The 14848-nt window shown below is 36.4% G+C and overlaps 1 protein-coding gene across 27 annotated transcripts in view; it reads right to left on the minus strand.

Moving 5' to 3' along the window:
• LOC145662627 (uncharacterized) overlaps positions 1 to 14246 on the minus strand; it is a 257675-nt gene extending 243429 nt beyond the window's left edge. For 26 of the 27 annotated variants that reach the window (XR_014127072.1, XR_014127071.1, XM_081728370.1 and 23 more), the window contains exons 1-2: positions 14090 to 14246; positions 3722 to 4474 (exon numbers count right to left, since the gene is read on the minus strand). Coding sequence is in view for 25 of the 27 variants with exons in the window: in XM_081728370.1 (XP_081584496.1) it covers positions 3722 to 4465 (744 nt within the window). In the remaining 2 variants the exon portion in view is untranslated. Of the gene's footprint in view, positions 1 to 3721; positions 4475 to 13927; positions 14070 to 14089 lie in introns of those variants that run through there. The other variant, XM_081728369.1, reaches the window with a different exon arrangement.
• Positions 14247 to 14848: the final 602 nt, after the last annotated feature.

The following is a 14848-nucleotide window of genomic DNA, read 5'->3' on the forward strand; positions in this document are numbered from 1 at the left end:
GTGTTAAAACTTTATTTCCGTCACTGTGCTAGAAACGAACTACTAAGTCCATTTGACTTTTCTGTGAGATAGTGTTTACGTTTTCGTCGAACGATACTGCAAAAAAAATCACAATTCACATTCACCGCCTGCACTCTGCTCACGTCTGTCTGTCTTTCTCAACTACATCTCCACTGAATAAGTTATTAATGGCTTTTAACTTACGCTGTAGTATATAACTTTCTTCTATTTTACAAAAATATACTTATTCCATACCAATCCCAAAAACAATATTTGAAAAATAATTTTAAAACTTCCAGGTTCCTCGTCCAATTCCAGGCTATTTCTAGGTTTTCCAGGTCCAAAAGTAAATTCCAGGCTAATTCCAGGTTTTCAAGGTTTTCCAGGTCAGTAGACACCCTGAAGACGGAACTCAGATTATTATTTGCCTTAATGATTTAGAAGTGAACACACAATTTCACCAGACACCAGCATTGGTAAATATATGCTATTCCTTGTCCTGTCTTGCACAACAGTTATCGGCTTGTGTCACAAAGAACTCACGCACATTATGTTACAACCTCTGCACAATCCATCCTACTTAACGATCTGAACTCCAAACTTAGTCATTAGACCCACTTAGTCGGCTACAGCAGTCAAAGAAATCATGTCATGCAGTAAACACCTTTTAACAACTATTTCTTGCCAAACTAACAACGCTGCCTGAATGCCGAGTAAGTACTTTTATTGGAAGTAAAGATTCTCTTAATACTACCATGTGTAAATGTCAGTCACCTCCCAGATATTTCATGTTCCTTCATTCTGCACATACTATTAAGTAGGTCAACAGCCAAATACTGGGACGTTGGATGGGTCGTCGCTATATACATGAGTGGCCAGCAAGAAGATCTGACCTCCTGACTGTAAAAGGGTGAAGGAGTAAGTTTTATCAAATAAAACCAAAAATTCTGGGTCAATTGGAGAAATGCACTCGGCATGTTTTGGCAGTTCCCGCTGAAGGTAGTCGAAAATGTTCAGAGACGACTTGAAAACTAGCCGGAATGTTCATATCTGCGAGGTATTTTAGGAAAGTAATGAGACTTTCAACACTGTACACGAACCCACAACGCCGCTGCCTCCTTCACACGGCAGTTAACCGTTGCCATTGACTCTGTACAATCTTGAACATGCTTCAGTTATTACACGATTGTTCAGAGCGTCTGAATCCGCTACTGTGACTTATGAAAGGTTACAAAAGGGTTATGAAGAACATTCCCTATCCAAGGTACAAATGTTCAGATACCACAAGTCATTTTTAAGAAGCCAAAGTCGGAAGTGGCACACTGCCAAGCAAATTCATTTTTTTTTTCTTTCAGAATGGGAAATTTGTGCCACTAGGACAAATCGTCAAACTTTTTACCAGGAAGACCTTGAAATTTCAGCCTACCTATTCGCCGATCTCAGTCTCTGAGACTTCTTTTTATTCTCCTTGCTCAAAAACCACTTGAAAGACCGAAATGTTTACTTTGGGTAATATCCAAAAGAGCATAACAGACGAGCTATAAGACATACCAGCAGACGCTTTCCAGCTGCTACAAAGAATGACAACGCCTCTATCGCTGTGTGGCTGCCCACAGGGACTACTCTGAAGGGGGAATAACCTTGATTTGTAAAAATAAAAAAAATCATCGTTAACAGAAAATCAATCTCATTATCTTTATGACACCTCATATGTGAAATTCTCGAATTTTCCTGATTGCAAAAACTGAAGAATGTTGACTGCCTATGTGGAATGTTAATACTTGTACCTGTTGGATATTTTTAACCCTAGAAAGTTGCACCATTCTACTGTGCAATGTAAAATCAATTAATTAGTACCGGTATTTAAAAATATCAAACAGGAAGTTATTTTTCCTCATCATGTAGATGTAGTTAATGTATATATCATTAAGAAAATTCCCAAATATCCGATGCACTGGATCCTAAGCTTGATTACCTGTGTTTCCTCTCCAGCAAAATTTCTGCATACCACTGTAGTGCAGTGTTATTTTTGTACCAGCTTTATTCTTAATTTAATCTTTGTTACAACATTCGTAATATTTGTAATCACGAAGGTAATTTACTTCCGTCAGAAGTTTGCGATCCCCACCGCTCTCTCTTCACACCTTCCCAAGTTGGGAACCAATGATATAATGGGACTAGCTCCATAACACCCTAAAAATAACAATTCCCTTTGTTATCTTTTTAGGGTCTATGACATTTGGGCGCAGATATTTGGACGCGGCAGTTTGGGCGGAAAACATTTTATTCAAATAGGTTTACCCACCTACATATGTTATAATGTATTTCATAACTACAGCCCAGATGTTTAGACACTAAAATATGAAAATAGGCACTGAAATTTCGAAAAGCTTCCACAAGTAATTTTGCAAAAACTAAAAATAACATCTTGAACACAGCAAAATTTCTGCACATCATGCAGAACTTGTCTCTACTAGTTGAAGAGAAATGGGAAGGGACTGCAGCAAACTATTGACTATCCGGTCTCCGTACTATGCGGCTGTTTTAAAAGAATATATCCTTTTAATAAAATAAGACATATGTAATAAAAACATGTAATATGTGTAAAAAGACTACGTTTTTCGTTAATGTTTAGTTATTTTAACGATGTGACTATATATTCATACTGCACTGTGCACTTGATTTTTTGTCAGACATTATTAAATTTATCTTGAAACGTGTACACACATTTTCATTTGCTATAATAAATTATTTAAATGCATGGTACAAAACATAAGAAGTGTTTATTAAGTACTGGCCTGTACCAAGAGGTCATAAGAAACGAGTAAGAGGTGGTTTTGGAATAAAAATTGTGTTTTTAAGCTACGGGTGGTTCAGGTAGTACTATGTACGTATTTATTGAATGCTTTTTTGTTATTTGATCTGCCCGTTAGGCCGAATAGTTGATACTCTATTATATTAATAGAAAGTTATTTCAGACTTCATGAAAACAGTCACTTATAGGCACTACTTATAAATTGAAACAGGAAGAATAGGCCAAATAAAATTTACTGTAGGCATCCTGTGACACCCCCAAAACAAATTGCTGTCCCTTATAATATATTTAACGTAAAGGAATGATACAATTGGGCGGCACAAGAAGAGCAGCATTATTTCCAATAAGGATATGGAATATGTATGTCAATATGACATCTCAATGACCAGTTAAGAGCGAACCACCACGCCGAAGCAGCTCATCGTGGACTGCTTTGCGTCCAAACGTCCTGCTCCGTCTCTTTGATCTCAAAACTAATTTTATTTCTCCGTATCAATGATAAATCCGCATTAAGCCTGCATCTTACGAAGTCAGACTATGATTTTCGATCCAACTTGACTCAATTTTCACTAGCCGAAAGATCTTTGGTCACATGAGTTTGTGGAGGCAATATAGTTTCCATAGTTTCTCTAGTTTCCTCCCATATTCTCATTCTAGTAATTCCTTCATAACCATTCATTTTTATTATTCATTCGTCTTCTTCAGGCTAAAGGAATAACAGTAAAACCTTAAAACAAAAAAGAAAGACTGGGGTATACTGTCGATATATGAAACAAATATAGCAATAAGCTTTACTAATCTAAACATTCACATTACATTTAGCATTTGTACTTTACAGTACATCTATTAGAATTTACCAGAGTTGCACTATTTTACCATCTATCGATAATCAAATACTTCACTTACCGGCCTATCAGATGGAATCATGGTCTCTTGGGTTTGCTCTCGTTTTGCTGACTGCTCTTGCTCTGGTGGAAGACTAGAAGCGATTGGGGTAGATTGAGCGCTTGGTACCGGTTGCTGAACAGGGACTGGTGGTGGTGGAGGAATTGCAGCACTCTGTTCAGACTTTCGCTTGAACCCTGAGTCAGAAGCAGGAACAGGTTTCGAAACTATTTGTGGCGGGAGCTGCACCTTTGGAGACTGCTGCATTCCCGATGCTGCCATGTCTTCCTTTTCTTCCATTCTATTTCGGCGACGCTTGTATGATGGAGGCGTCTCTCTCCCATCTGATACTGTTGTGTCTTGTGGCAAGTTCATATAGTCAGACGAGGCTGCGTTTGTAGTAGAATCCTGATCCGGCCCACATAGACCTTTGATCTGTAATGCCTCTGCAGCTTTTAAAAGAGACGATAACTTGTCCTGATTCACATTCACTTCGCCTTTATACATAAAGTCCACTAACGCTTGTACTTCCCAATATTTCATGTCTTTCATGAAAATAATTGGATGCTGACATGGATTTTGTACTAGCAGCTTCTCAAAATACGCACTACAAGCTGATAAAACCACTTTATGGCACTTAACACTCTGAGCTTCGCATGCTAAAGTTACGTCGACGAAATGTTCATGGGTAAGAAGCTTAGGAAATGCATGCTGCAAATTTGATTGGTAACTGTTCCATCTAACACAAAACTGCTGGGAATCCATTGTAGAAAGCTGAAAATAAAATAAATATATTGGTCAATATTACTTATTACAATATATGCAACTACATATATAACAGACTATATTTACTTGATTCATCATAAACATTTGCAATAAAACTAATTTGCCAATATATGGTAGAATATGAAATAAGTTACTTGGTTACACAAAGATTATCAACGATGAAGTGTTTCATTCAAATACAGGAAACCAGTCAATTGTAACCAATGAAGGAAATCGTTACATATTCCTTCCTACTCGATATATAGTAGTAGTTGGTTGAAACATGAGCAAAGGAATCAATTATATTATGATATGGAAGATAATTCGATTATGTATTGGATATGATGATGATAGAGTGACAGTAATGGAATTTGGACAAATAATATTGGTGGTGGCAGATGACTGAATTTGGAAATAGCAGCCACCCGACATTAACAATCTACTAGCCTTAAAAGTATTCACTTAATTTGTTAGTAATTACAATATTGTTAAGTTTTTAGAAAACACTATATTACATATTCTTCTATACATTTTTCCTGAACTTATACAGAAACATTAAGATGAATGTCCCACTGATTATTTCTATTACTCTTACTAAAAACATAAATGCAAATTAATAATTTCAATGATGAATATTCCACTGCCACATCAATTCCAGGGTAAAGAAAACTTCCTTTTGGTAATGATCTCTTGAATTTCTAAATCTAACGCAATAACAGAGTATTTTGAACGAAATCCTAAATAGGGCCGATGGTATTATCTTTCACGTTGTAGCATTTGGAGTATTTGAAAATAATAATAATAATAAAATCTGACTATCAATGTATATGCCCACAATCAGCAACTCAGAATTTGTGAGTAATTCTCTACATAACCAGCGTTCACTATTTCACTCAAAACTCAATAACGACATCGTACGTTCTAGGAAAGCTGAATGAGAAAAACTTTGGCATGGTGCTTGTTTCGTACGTATATTGTTGAATAGGGCATCAGCACTCATTCTTGGTTTCTTTTGACAATATGTCTTGATGTATACGGCATAGAAACGCAATAAACACCATCGACATTCTCATCACTCGTACTTTCCGTAACATGACATTCAAAGACACTGTTTCATTTTACAAAACGCATTAGATTTCTTTTTTAGTGGACTACAAATATCAGCTCTTTCGTACACCTGATGTCTGAGTAAAAAGTGGTCTAAAGTTTGATCACAATACCTTGATGTTTTATGGAGTTGAGATGATTAGCCTACACCCACAAACAAGAGAAATGATGTAAAATTGGATGGATGGTTTTAAGTAGAGATTTGAGCATTACGAGGGTAATTCAGGAAGTTTCTTCGGAAGTGCTTCAACTACTTTATCAAACCCCAAGGTACTTCTGACGTATCGTTACTGGAATTGAAAGAATGTTCGAGCTAGAATTGCATACTTTCTTAAAAGGTTTTCCAGCGACGACAGACTCATCCAAAGAGCCAAGCATCATATGGTGCAAAGTCAAGAGTGCACGGTGGATGTTCAAGAACCAAAATTTCTCGCCATTCAGTCTCTTCACAACTGAACATGTCTTGTGACCAGATGCACTTTCACGCAAATTCACCATCCTCGAGGTTTCTGCCTTTAGACGTCTTATTTTTTTTAATTATTTAAGTAGAAAAAGTACCACACACTGAATCCAAATCACAGTCCTGTGTTCTGGCAGCAATCAACTATCAGCGGCGCTTTGCAGTTGAAGGAAATTGTAAAAGTTGCAAGTTGCTTTAGAGATTTGAAATTTAAGAATAATTGGTCTTTGATCATTTTCAAGCAAGCACATAAGGTTTGAGTTTTGTTTGGGGTGATACAGTGAAACAGTTGTCATGTCAGTTGTTTTGGACTATTAGGTGGGTAGCATTCCACAAACTAAGTCCGTATCTTATATAGCCTCACTGCTGAGAGGCCCGTTAAACTCCAATCCAATCAGACTATGCAGACTTGAACTTTCGATTTTAGAAGTCCACTAAATCCTGCTGTTTATTAAAATATGATACCGGTACTCACTGGTGTTCAACAATGCTGATGCTGATAATCCACTTGCGGAACTACTTGAATGGCCCTACTAATTCTATCCTCGGGAGCTTCAGCTGTTACCTCTATAAGGGCATAATTGAAATGGGCAGTGTGCATTTCATAGAATTGAGTCGCCACCAGATGAGTAATAGAGGAAGAAAAAAAACTGAAATATTAGTGTCTTCATTTGGCACTATGTGAATTATCAGTATCTACCTGTGGATACCAAATACAAATATTTCTTCCTATAGCATGACGCTTTCAGATACTACCCACCAAATCATGGCGCCCTAACACAGCCACCGTGACTCAATTCACAGTCTCAGAGTGCTCACCTCTGGCGTGTGGTGTTCGTTCGATCCCAAGTCGCGAGTTCGTGGTGGACAATATTGTGTCCATGGTTCTGTCTTCTCCCATATTCTCATTTCACCAATTCTTCATTATACCCTGGCCGCTGAACGATGATTTCTGACAGCTTCGCACAAGGCCACGGCGAGCGAGCAGAAAACAACAGGTCAACCAATCTTAGGCTCAACTTGTCGCGTCTCCATGGTAACCACCGCACGTTGCCAAACTTTCACTCACCCTCAACGAGGAAGCAGGCGATTCTCTCCTTGTGCGAGAAGCACATGGCAACGCCACACTCCTCAGGCGTCCTTCTGAGCTGAGCTGTCAGAAATCATCGTTCGCCGGCCAGGGAATAAGCATCCGTCTCCTTTAGCCTAAGGGGCACGTGAGACGTTAACTAGAAATTCTATTTAATTTTTCCCACGCATTTCCCTGCTTCCATTCCCTCCAGTCTCCACTCCTCTCGACTACTGACTCATGTCAAAACTTCCTAGTGTAAGCATGGCTAGTAATACCGGAAGCTACTACTACTAACGTAATGTCTATATATGTAACATACATACATAGTCTTGGATTTCGGCGAATCAGTCAGCATCATCAGTATCTAACACAAACGAAAGTATTCATTAAATTTTATACGGCACTAAGTAACGACTTCTTTTCCAAAACCACTATACGCAAATTTGCAGCAACGCTTATGATGGCTTCTTTTAATTTCACCTTTACCAAATCTTTAGTAAAAAGATAATTGATGAAAGAAGTAGGGATGTACCGATACTTTTGGACACATTTCTTAAACATTACCAGAAATTTTCAAAATAATGAAATGATCAACATTGTAATAGTGTATTTTAGATATAAGGCCAAAATTTGACATTCAAAGACAAAAAGCAGAACTTCATATTAGGTTCCACACAAAAAAACATTTCTTCTAAATTTAATACAGTTCACATAAAATAAACTAAAAAGCACTAAATACTCATATAATGTAAACTTAATTCTAAGAGTCAGTGATTAATATTTTGTGATAATGTACTTTTGGATATCAATGTTAGTTTTCCTAATTGTTTCTAACACTTTGTTTTTAACGAAATGATGTATAATTAATAGGATACTACTTTTTCAATTAAAATAGTTCACCGTATTTCATATTTTATTATATTAAGTAAATTGCCAAGAGCAACGCAACTAGCTCTTTATACTCATGAACAAGGAAGGTGTAAGGAGAGATTTGATTCCTTGCTCATGAACATCTTAAAATTCTGCCTGGAAAATTGTGTGATCTGGCCAATGGCCAGTTTGTGGCCAGCGGTCACTATTTGGTACCAAAATGTTCACCATCCTCTTATGCATTGATCAACACTAATATCATCTCTCTATGACTTACCGTTCCCAAAATATATGCCAAAAAAGTCCCGGTTTTGGGAGATTTAAGGAACCATATCTCGGGAACCTAAAGTCATAAAGAGATGATATTGGTGCTGATCAATACTTAAGAGGATGGCGAACATTTTGTTAAATAGTAGCCGGTGACCACTGGTTTATATCTGCATTTTTAGTATATATATCAATATAGCTAATTCAATAGATCCCCTAATACGCACATATACATTTGAAATACAAAACTATATACATTAAGGTGACACTTCAAAAAAAGACAGAGAGAGAAGGGGCAACTGCTCACTCCTAATCGCCGCCCTGCATAGAAACAATGCAAACGAATATATTTTTAGTGTTTAAAATATTATGCGTGGTGAACTAGGTGTTGTTGTGTATACCATAAAAAGAACAAGAGGGTTATTTAAGCGAAGTCGAAAACGATAAAACTACTTATTAGTTTTAGAACTAATATTATTTTTAACCAGTAAGTAGGAGAAAATAATGACAAAGTGAGCGTCTCATGAGTTTCTTCCATAGCACTTTCTTCTGAATCGAAACTCTTGTCTCGTTTGGGATTAAAATGACGGCTCTGCTATCCTGACCATGGGCGCCCGAAGGGAGAGTAGGGTGGGGCCCACCCCTCCCCTGATCATGAAAATATGTACGTAATATAGCAACCATGGAATGGGCCCTCCCTAGAAAATTTTCTTCGGGCGTCCATGATCCTGACTGAGGACCTTTGGCTTTTCTTCACCAGTATTTTGGCATGAAGGGGATAAAAATATCAGTTAAGTACGAGTAGTGCAAATCAAAGGCGTGCACATGCATAAAGAAATCGATTGTACAATTGATAATTTAGATTAACTTTAAAAGAAATCGATAAAATATAAGTGTCACTGTTAATATTAAACAAACTGAAAATAGTTCGGAAATACATCGGTAAATATCGGTGTCCATATGCCGATACCGATACTCCCAAAAATGTCAGATATCACCAGGGTTGTGGAAAAAAAAAAAAACAGCCCAGTGGATTTTATTGGGCAAAATTGGATAATATTGGATTATATTAAATTTTGTATACGTATATTTAAAGCTATATTCCTCTTAAAACACCATTTAGGCACATATGTTTTACTGTACCCATGAAACTATGGAGTTCTCTTGTGGAAAGGCGGTAGTTTACGTCTGGTGCCGGTTCCCAGTTCAATCCTAGCTTCCGCCAAGTACGTTTTGTGGTGGATAAACATCGTGTACCGTTTACAAGGCACCGTTTCTCGTGGCTCTTCTCTAAGCTAACCCCTACTATTTTTAATCATAGTGAATAACTTGAAGACAATGAAAAGTATATATTAAAAAAAATTTCAAAGTGAACCAATAGGTGTTTCGAAGACTCAGTATAGTGCATAAAATTGGATGTCCAATAACTTCGATGTCAAGCTGTGCACCCAAATTTCTGGTCTGTACGAGTTTACTTACTAGAATTTTGTACATATTATCTGGGCCAATTCTAAACAAATGTTCAGAACCAGGAAAAAATGCTCTCAATCACCCATGACAAATGACGTATACAGGAGTGTCTCATACTAGCGCCATCACGGCGAAAATACAACCCTTCACCCATCATGTTACTCTAAAATCATAAAGCATGAATCTTTAACCACCTGGAGTGTGGCTAAACCGCCAAGTGTCCATCAGTTTTCTTCTTAAACAGTGTCGCATCGCAATGACAGAAAATCAAAGAAATGCAATATAAATACAAAATGTGATACACTCTTAATCAGGGCTTGAAACACCTTGCTTGCAAGTACTCGCCAGCCAAAAAAAATCTACTAACCAGACCGTTTCGCAATCACATTGTTTATACACATGAACAAAACCACTTTGCGACACAGTAAACATATCAATATATATTTTTATTCGTCATATTACTAAAGAATAGTCATAGAACTGACGAAAAGGATACCTTCTATACTTACACTATATTGCATCTGGAAATAAAACGCCTTAACGAGATTTCCAGAAGTAAAACAATCTTACATTTCGTTACCAAGATCACTAGTAAAAACACAGGACATTAGCAGTACCGTACTGCTCTTTTCTACTTCACCTTTCATAATTTGTCTGAGCTCTGGTAAGGCGGTCATAAATGACGTATTTGGCTGTTACATAGCACTGCTTCACAAATATTCTTTTCGGTAAGCCCTCCTGCTTTCCATTGAAAATGAAGATAGATAAGTACGTAGTGTCTTAAACTTTTAGAAAAAAATGTACCGGATCCCAGTAACATTTGGCTAGTAACAGAATTGGGAAATAAACACTTCTAATGAGTTTTATTTGTATAAAATTTATCGTACAGATGAATGTTCACTTCGAAAATTGCGTAATACCCATTCTCCGTTTCGTGATGGCATTGCAGATTCAGCAATTCAATAGAAACATCCATATAGACAAACTGATAATTTACGATTTTAACCATTGTGGTTGGTTCGTGACAAACTTCAAGGGACACAGCACGTGGTTTTTCATTTAGTGTAAGATTGATGTTATGTTCTTAGAACTAACTATCTAACGTATTTTACTTGTAAGCTGCATGTTGCAGTTGGAAGTCAACATTGAAACAGTGGATTATAGGCCCAATAGGCTGAAATACTAATATCGTCATTTCCTTTCTGTTACCATGGTGATCGCCATGTTTTTTCTATACAAACGCGTGAAGCGAATGCTGTATTATAAAGTCTAGTACAAATAAGGACAACGGCTGTAAATTTATTCGTAATTATAAATTGTTTTAACGACTGATAAAGTTGGTGAGAAAGGCTACAGATTTAGAATAAGGACACTACGAAGAAAATCAATAAATTCATAAAAAAAGAGTATTATCTAAGGAACTTATTTCTAAAAGCGCCACATCTTTAAGTAATAAGGTAGAAATCAAATAATTAATGTAAACGTCATTATCATCTAGTCCACCTTAAGAAGCAATTATACACAATATAATCACCCTTACGTTCAGATTGACAAATTGTCGGAGCGTGAGCGAGTGAAGGCAGGTTAGAACCTCGCAGGGCACGTTGTTTTCTGTCTTTATTAGAGCTCAATACGAAGGGGGGCCTGTGTTCTTGGACCTTGCCGTCTTGTCGCCCCATGGAACTTTATCTAAGTATGGGTTAAGTGCTGGAACTACTGCCATGTCGCTCAGCACAAAGTCTTTTGGAGGACAATAATGAGGAAATTAGTGAATTTTTCACCAATTATTTCGAGGAATGAACCAAAACTTAACCTTCATGTCATGGAGCTACTTTCGTAACGCTTGGCGAAAACAGACTCCAATAGAATCTCCAGTGACTTACAAACAACTCTTACGTACAGCTTTGCTTCGTAATCCACCGACACGTGTGCAAACGTAAGGAAACGAACGCTGGCGACTAGCATTGGCGGTTAATCATTATAAAATCAATGTAACTTTATAAGGGTTCACTCCGGCAGATGATCTACCAAATAGAAAATTTATAGCCAAGTAAAAAACAGTGTAAAACATCTGTCATGAAGGAATGAGAGGTGAATATAAGTAATTACTGTCAGTGTACAGTATATTGAAATAAATTTTGAGTGATGACGAAAGCACTGTATGTATTTTTCTACTACCGTCGTTTATGCGTATACCTCTTGACGCAGACGCGACTGCTTCCTAAGGACGTGCTCCCTCGTTACCATTTGCCCCCTGTTGCGCTCCTGCCCTGACCTGGTTAGATAGCATTCATGCTATTTAGTAGCTACCTAGCACAACTTGGTTCGTATTTTATACTAGCTTTTATGACATACGTCCACAGTGTATTTATACTGAGCCCTCCTGAAGTAAATCTGCAAGTAGTAATGGAACTACTCATTTAGTGCATACTATTCTGAAAGAAATACACAGCTCTAACCTAAAGTGAAAATGTTAAGAAATGTGTCAAAATTCAGTAGAATCATCTGCTCGTGTAATGCCTTTCATAATAAGTACAGACAAATAACAGTAAAGCTTCGGGCGTTAGCAGGGTTGGCAAAAACCATGGTTTTTATTAAAAAAACCAAAAAAACCGGTTTTTTAGGTTTAAATGATTTGCTCTATATATTCATATCATATATGGACAGAAATAAGTTTGTTTCGCCTTGATGTTACTATGCAACAACCGGGTTATGCTGGAAGGGGTCACATAAGCTTAAAGCGGAATAAAAACCGCTTCTCGAGTTACATCCGAGAGAAATTGTCCTCCATTTGAACTCAGAACCAGGACTAATTGGCCACAAATGCGATACGTCTGCCGACTTACTCACGAAGGAATCCTCACAAAAAAATACGTTATACTGATCTTTACATACTTCTTAATATAACTGTCAAGAGTCATTTCTGAAGGACAAAAAGATAAACAGTTGCACAAGTGAAACCATTACACAGAATTACATATGAACAATTTCAAAGTACAGAAGAACTAATTTAGTTCAAGTTAGTTAACAACGATTTTTATTGGTCCAAATTAAAGAAATACACCGACTTGATCTGCATATCAATAGGAAAAATGAATAAAGATACGAATCATTTGAGTCCACTTTGGCTCAAACTCATTTATACATAAATAGATATCAAAAATACTTATTTCACTAAATGCCTCTCGTGGGGACTGTATGATCCACACACACACACACACACACAAAGTACGGCATTTTTGATGTATTTTATCAATAGTAAACATTGAAACGATAGAATATTTAGAATTTTTCTTCGATTGCAATTACATAACAATAATAACAACTACAAAAAAAATCACAAAATAAACTTGTAAAAAGAAGTTGCTTTTGTAGTATAATCTTTTTGAGTAATGAATGGGGAATTTAGGTCTGAATATAATACGAATAATATACGGGAGTGAAACGTGATAACCCACAAATGTGTGTTCATCAAGATTTTACAAACACTTACACTTTTACGAACATTTTTTGTTTTTTGGTTTAAACCAGTTGGTTTTTTTTGAAAAAACCAGCTGGTTTAAACCAGCCAACCCTGGGCGTTAGACAAGCTTTTTACCATCGATACTCCTCAATACTTGTGAAAATGCATATTACGTATCAAAGAGTTTGTATTATTACGTGTGATTACCTCAACGTACTGTGAATGACAGTGAAGCTACTTAAAACTCAAGATTTCTGGTGTTTGTACAATTTACTTTAAAATAATTTGAAAAAATATCGTCCTATTTGGTATCATTCTCTTTGTGAATCACAGATTTTACCTGCAAATTCGCGGATACTGTTTTGTCTACCGTAACTTGCTTACACAATTTTCACCTTCATATAATTCTAAATACGCAGATAGACAAACCTCTGCAAAAATAGATACAATAATACACTTAGTCATTATACAGTAGCACTCAATATCTTAATCTGCACAGGTGATTATTCTAAGTTAAATCATACAATTTTTTTTTATGTTTATTTCGAAGTCGTGCCAAATATTTACAAAATGACACACAATGGCAGAAAGGCAAATGGTTAGTCTCAGTATGCATAAGCGTATGTTCTCTACTTTTGGTCTTAAATCTCCGCTTACTTAAGATCCTTATACCAATATACTTTGATTGTATTTCAGTCATATATATATCTGTCAGTTATTGCTATCAAAATACTTTATACTCCTGGTTCTTACAGAATATTGATTTCAACGTCAACCGGTCATGGAGGCTGCCTTCCACGCCATTGTGATCAATAAAATCACACAACTTAATATCCTTTCACAAAATAAACAGTAATATCCACATTTCATCCAAGATCGTGATAGTGCTATTATAATGCATCTCAAAATACTCACTTCTATCCACAAAGATCAGGCCTTTCTCACTCTTTAAACCTCACCACCCGCAGTGCCCCTGCCAGTTTCTCTAAACAATGGCCGCCTCTAAAAATCCCAGTAATCCTACACCCCGAAAAGCTTCGCTTCCGTGCAAATGATATTAGCATTAACCAACATCGACGCCAATCCTCAGAGCCCTCTACACGCAAATTAATATCGGGGGTTCTCTGATATTTTGCATAATTCAAATAATAAAAGAAAGAAAAGTTTCAAAAAATACTAACTAATAAAATATTTATATTAAGAAATCACAAGGATAGAAAGAATATTTCGGTGAGAATTTAATATACAGTAAATATACTAACAGTAAATTTGTGTAGATATTTGATAAATTATTAGCTGTGATCTACTTTGGTACGTTAATAATAGTCGTAGGAATGAATAAATAAATAAATAAATAAATAACATAGCAGAAACTTTTATCCTTTCTTAGCGACGGATACATAGGGGGTGGTGTCCAAGAGCCCCATGGAATGAAGATTTTATCCGACTGGAGCGAAACTAAAAATTTTGGTAATCAGTTATTCTACTTGTAAAAGACAAACATGGCAATTATGTCAAACTAATTGTTAATAATAAACGTCACGCTCATAGATGCCATTACCTGACACGTTAGATGTCGCTAGTGTGTAAGTAATTTGCTGATTTAAAACTACTGAGATACTTAAATTGCAACTTAAAACTGCTTCTGTAGTTTGTTTAATTACTTCAAAATAG

The sequence above is a fragment of the Thermobia domestica genome, chromosome 10, assembly GCF_964235325.1.
Source record: "Thermobia domestica chromosome 10, izTheDome1.hap1.1, whole genome shotgun sequence".
NCBI lineage: Eukaryota > Metazoa > Arthropoda > Insecta > Zygentoma > Lepismatidae > Thermobia > Thermobia domestica.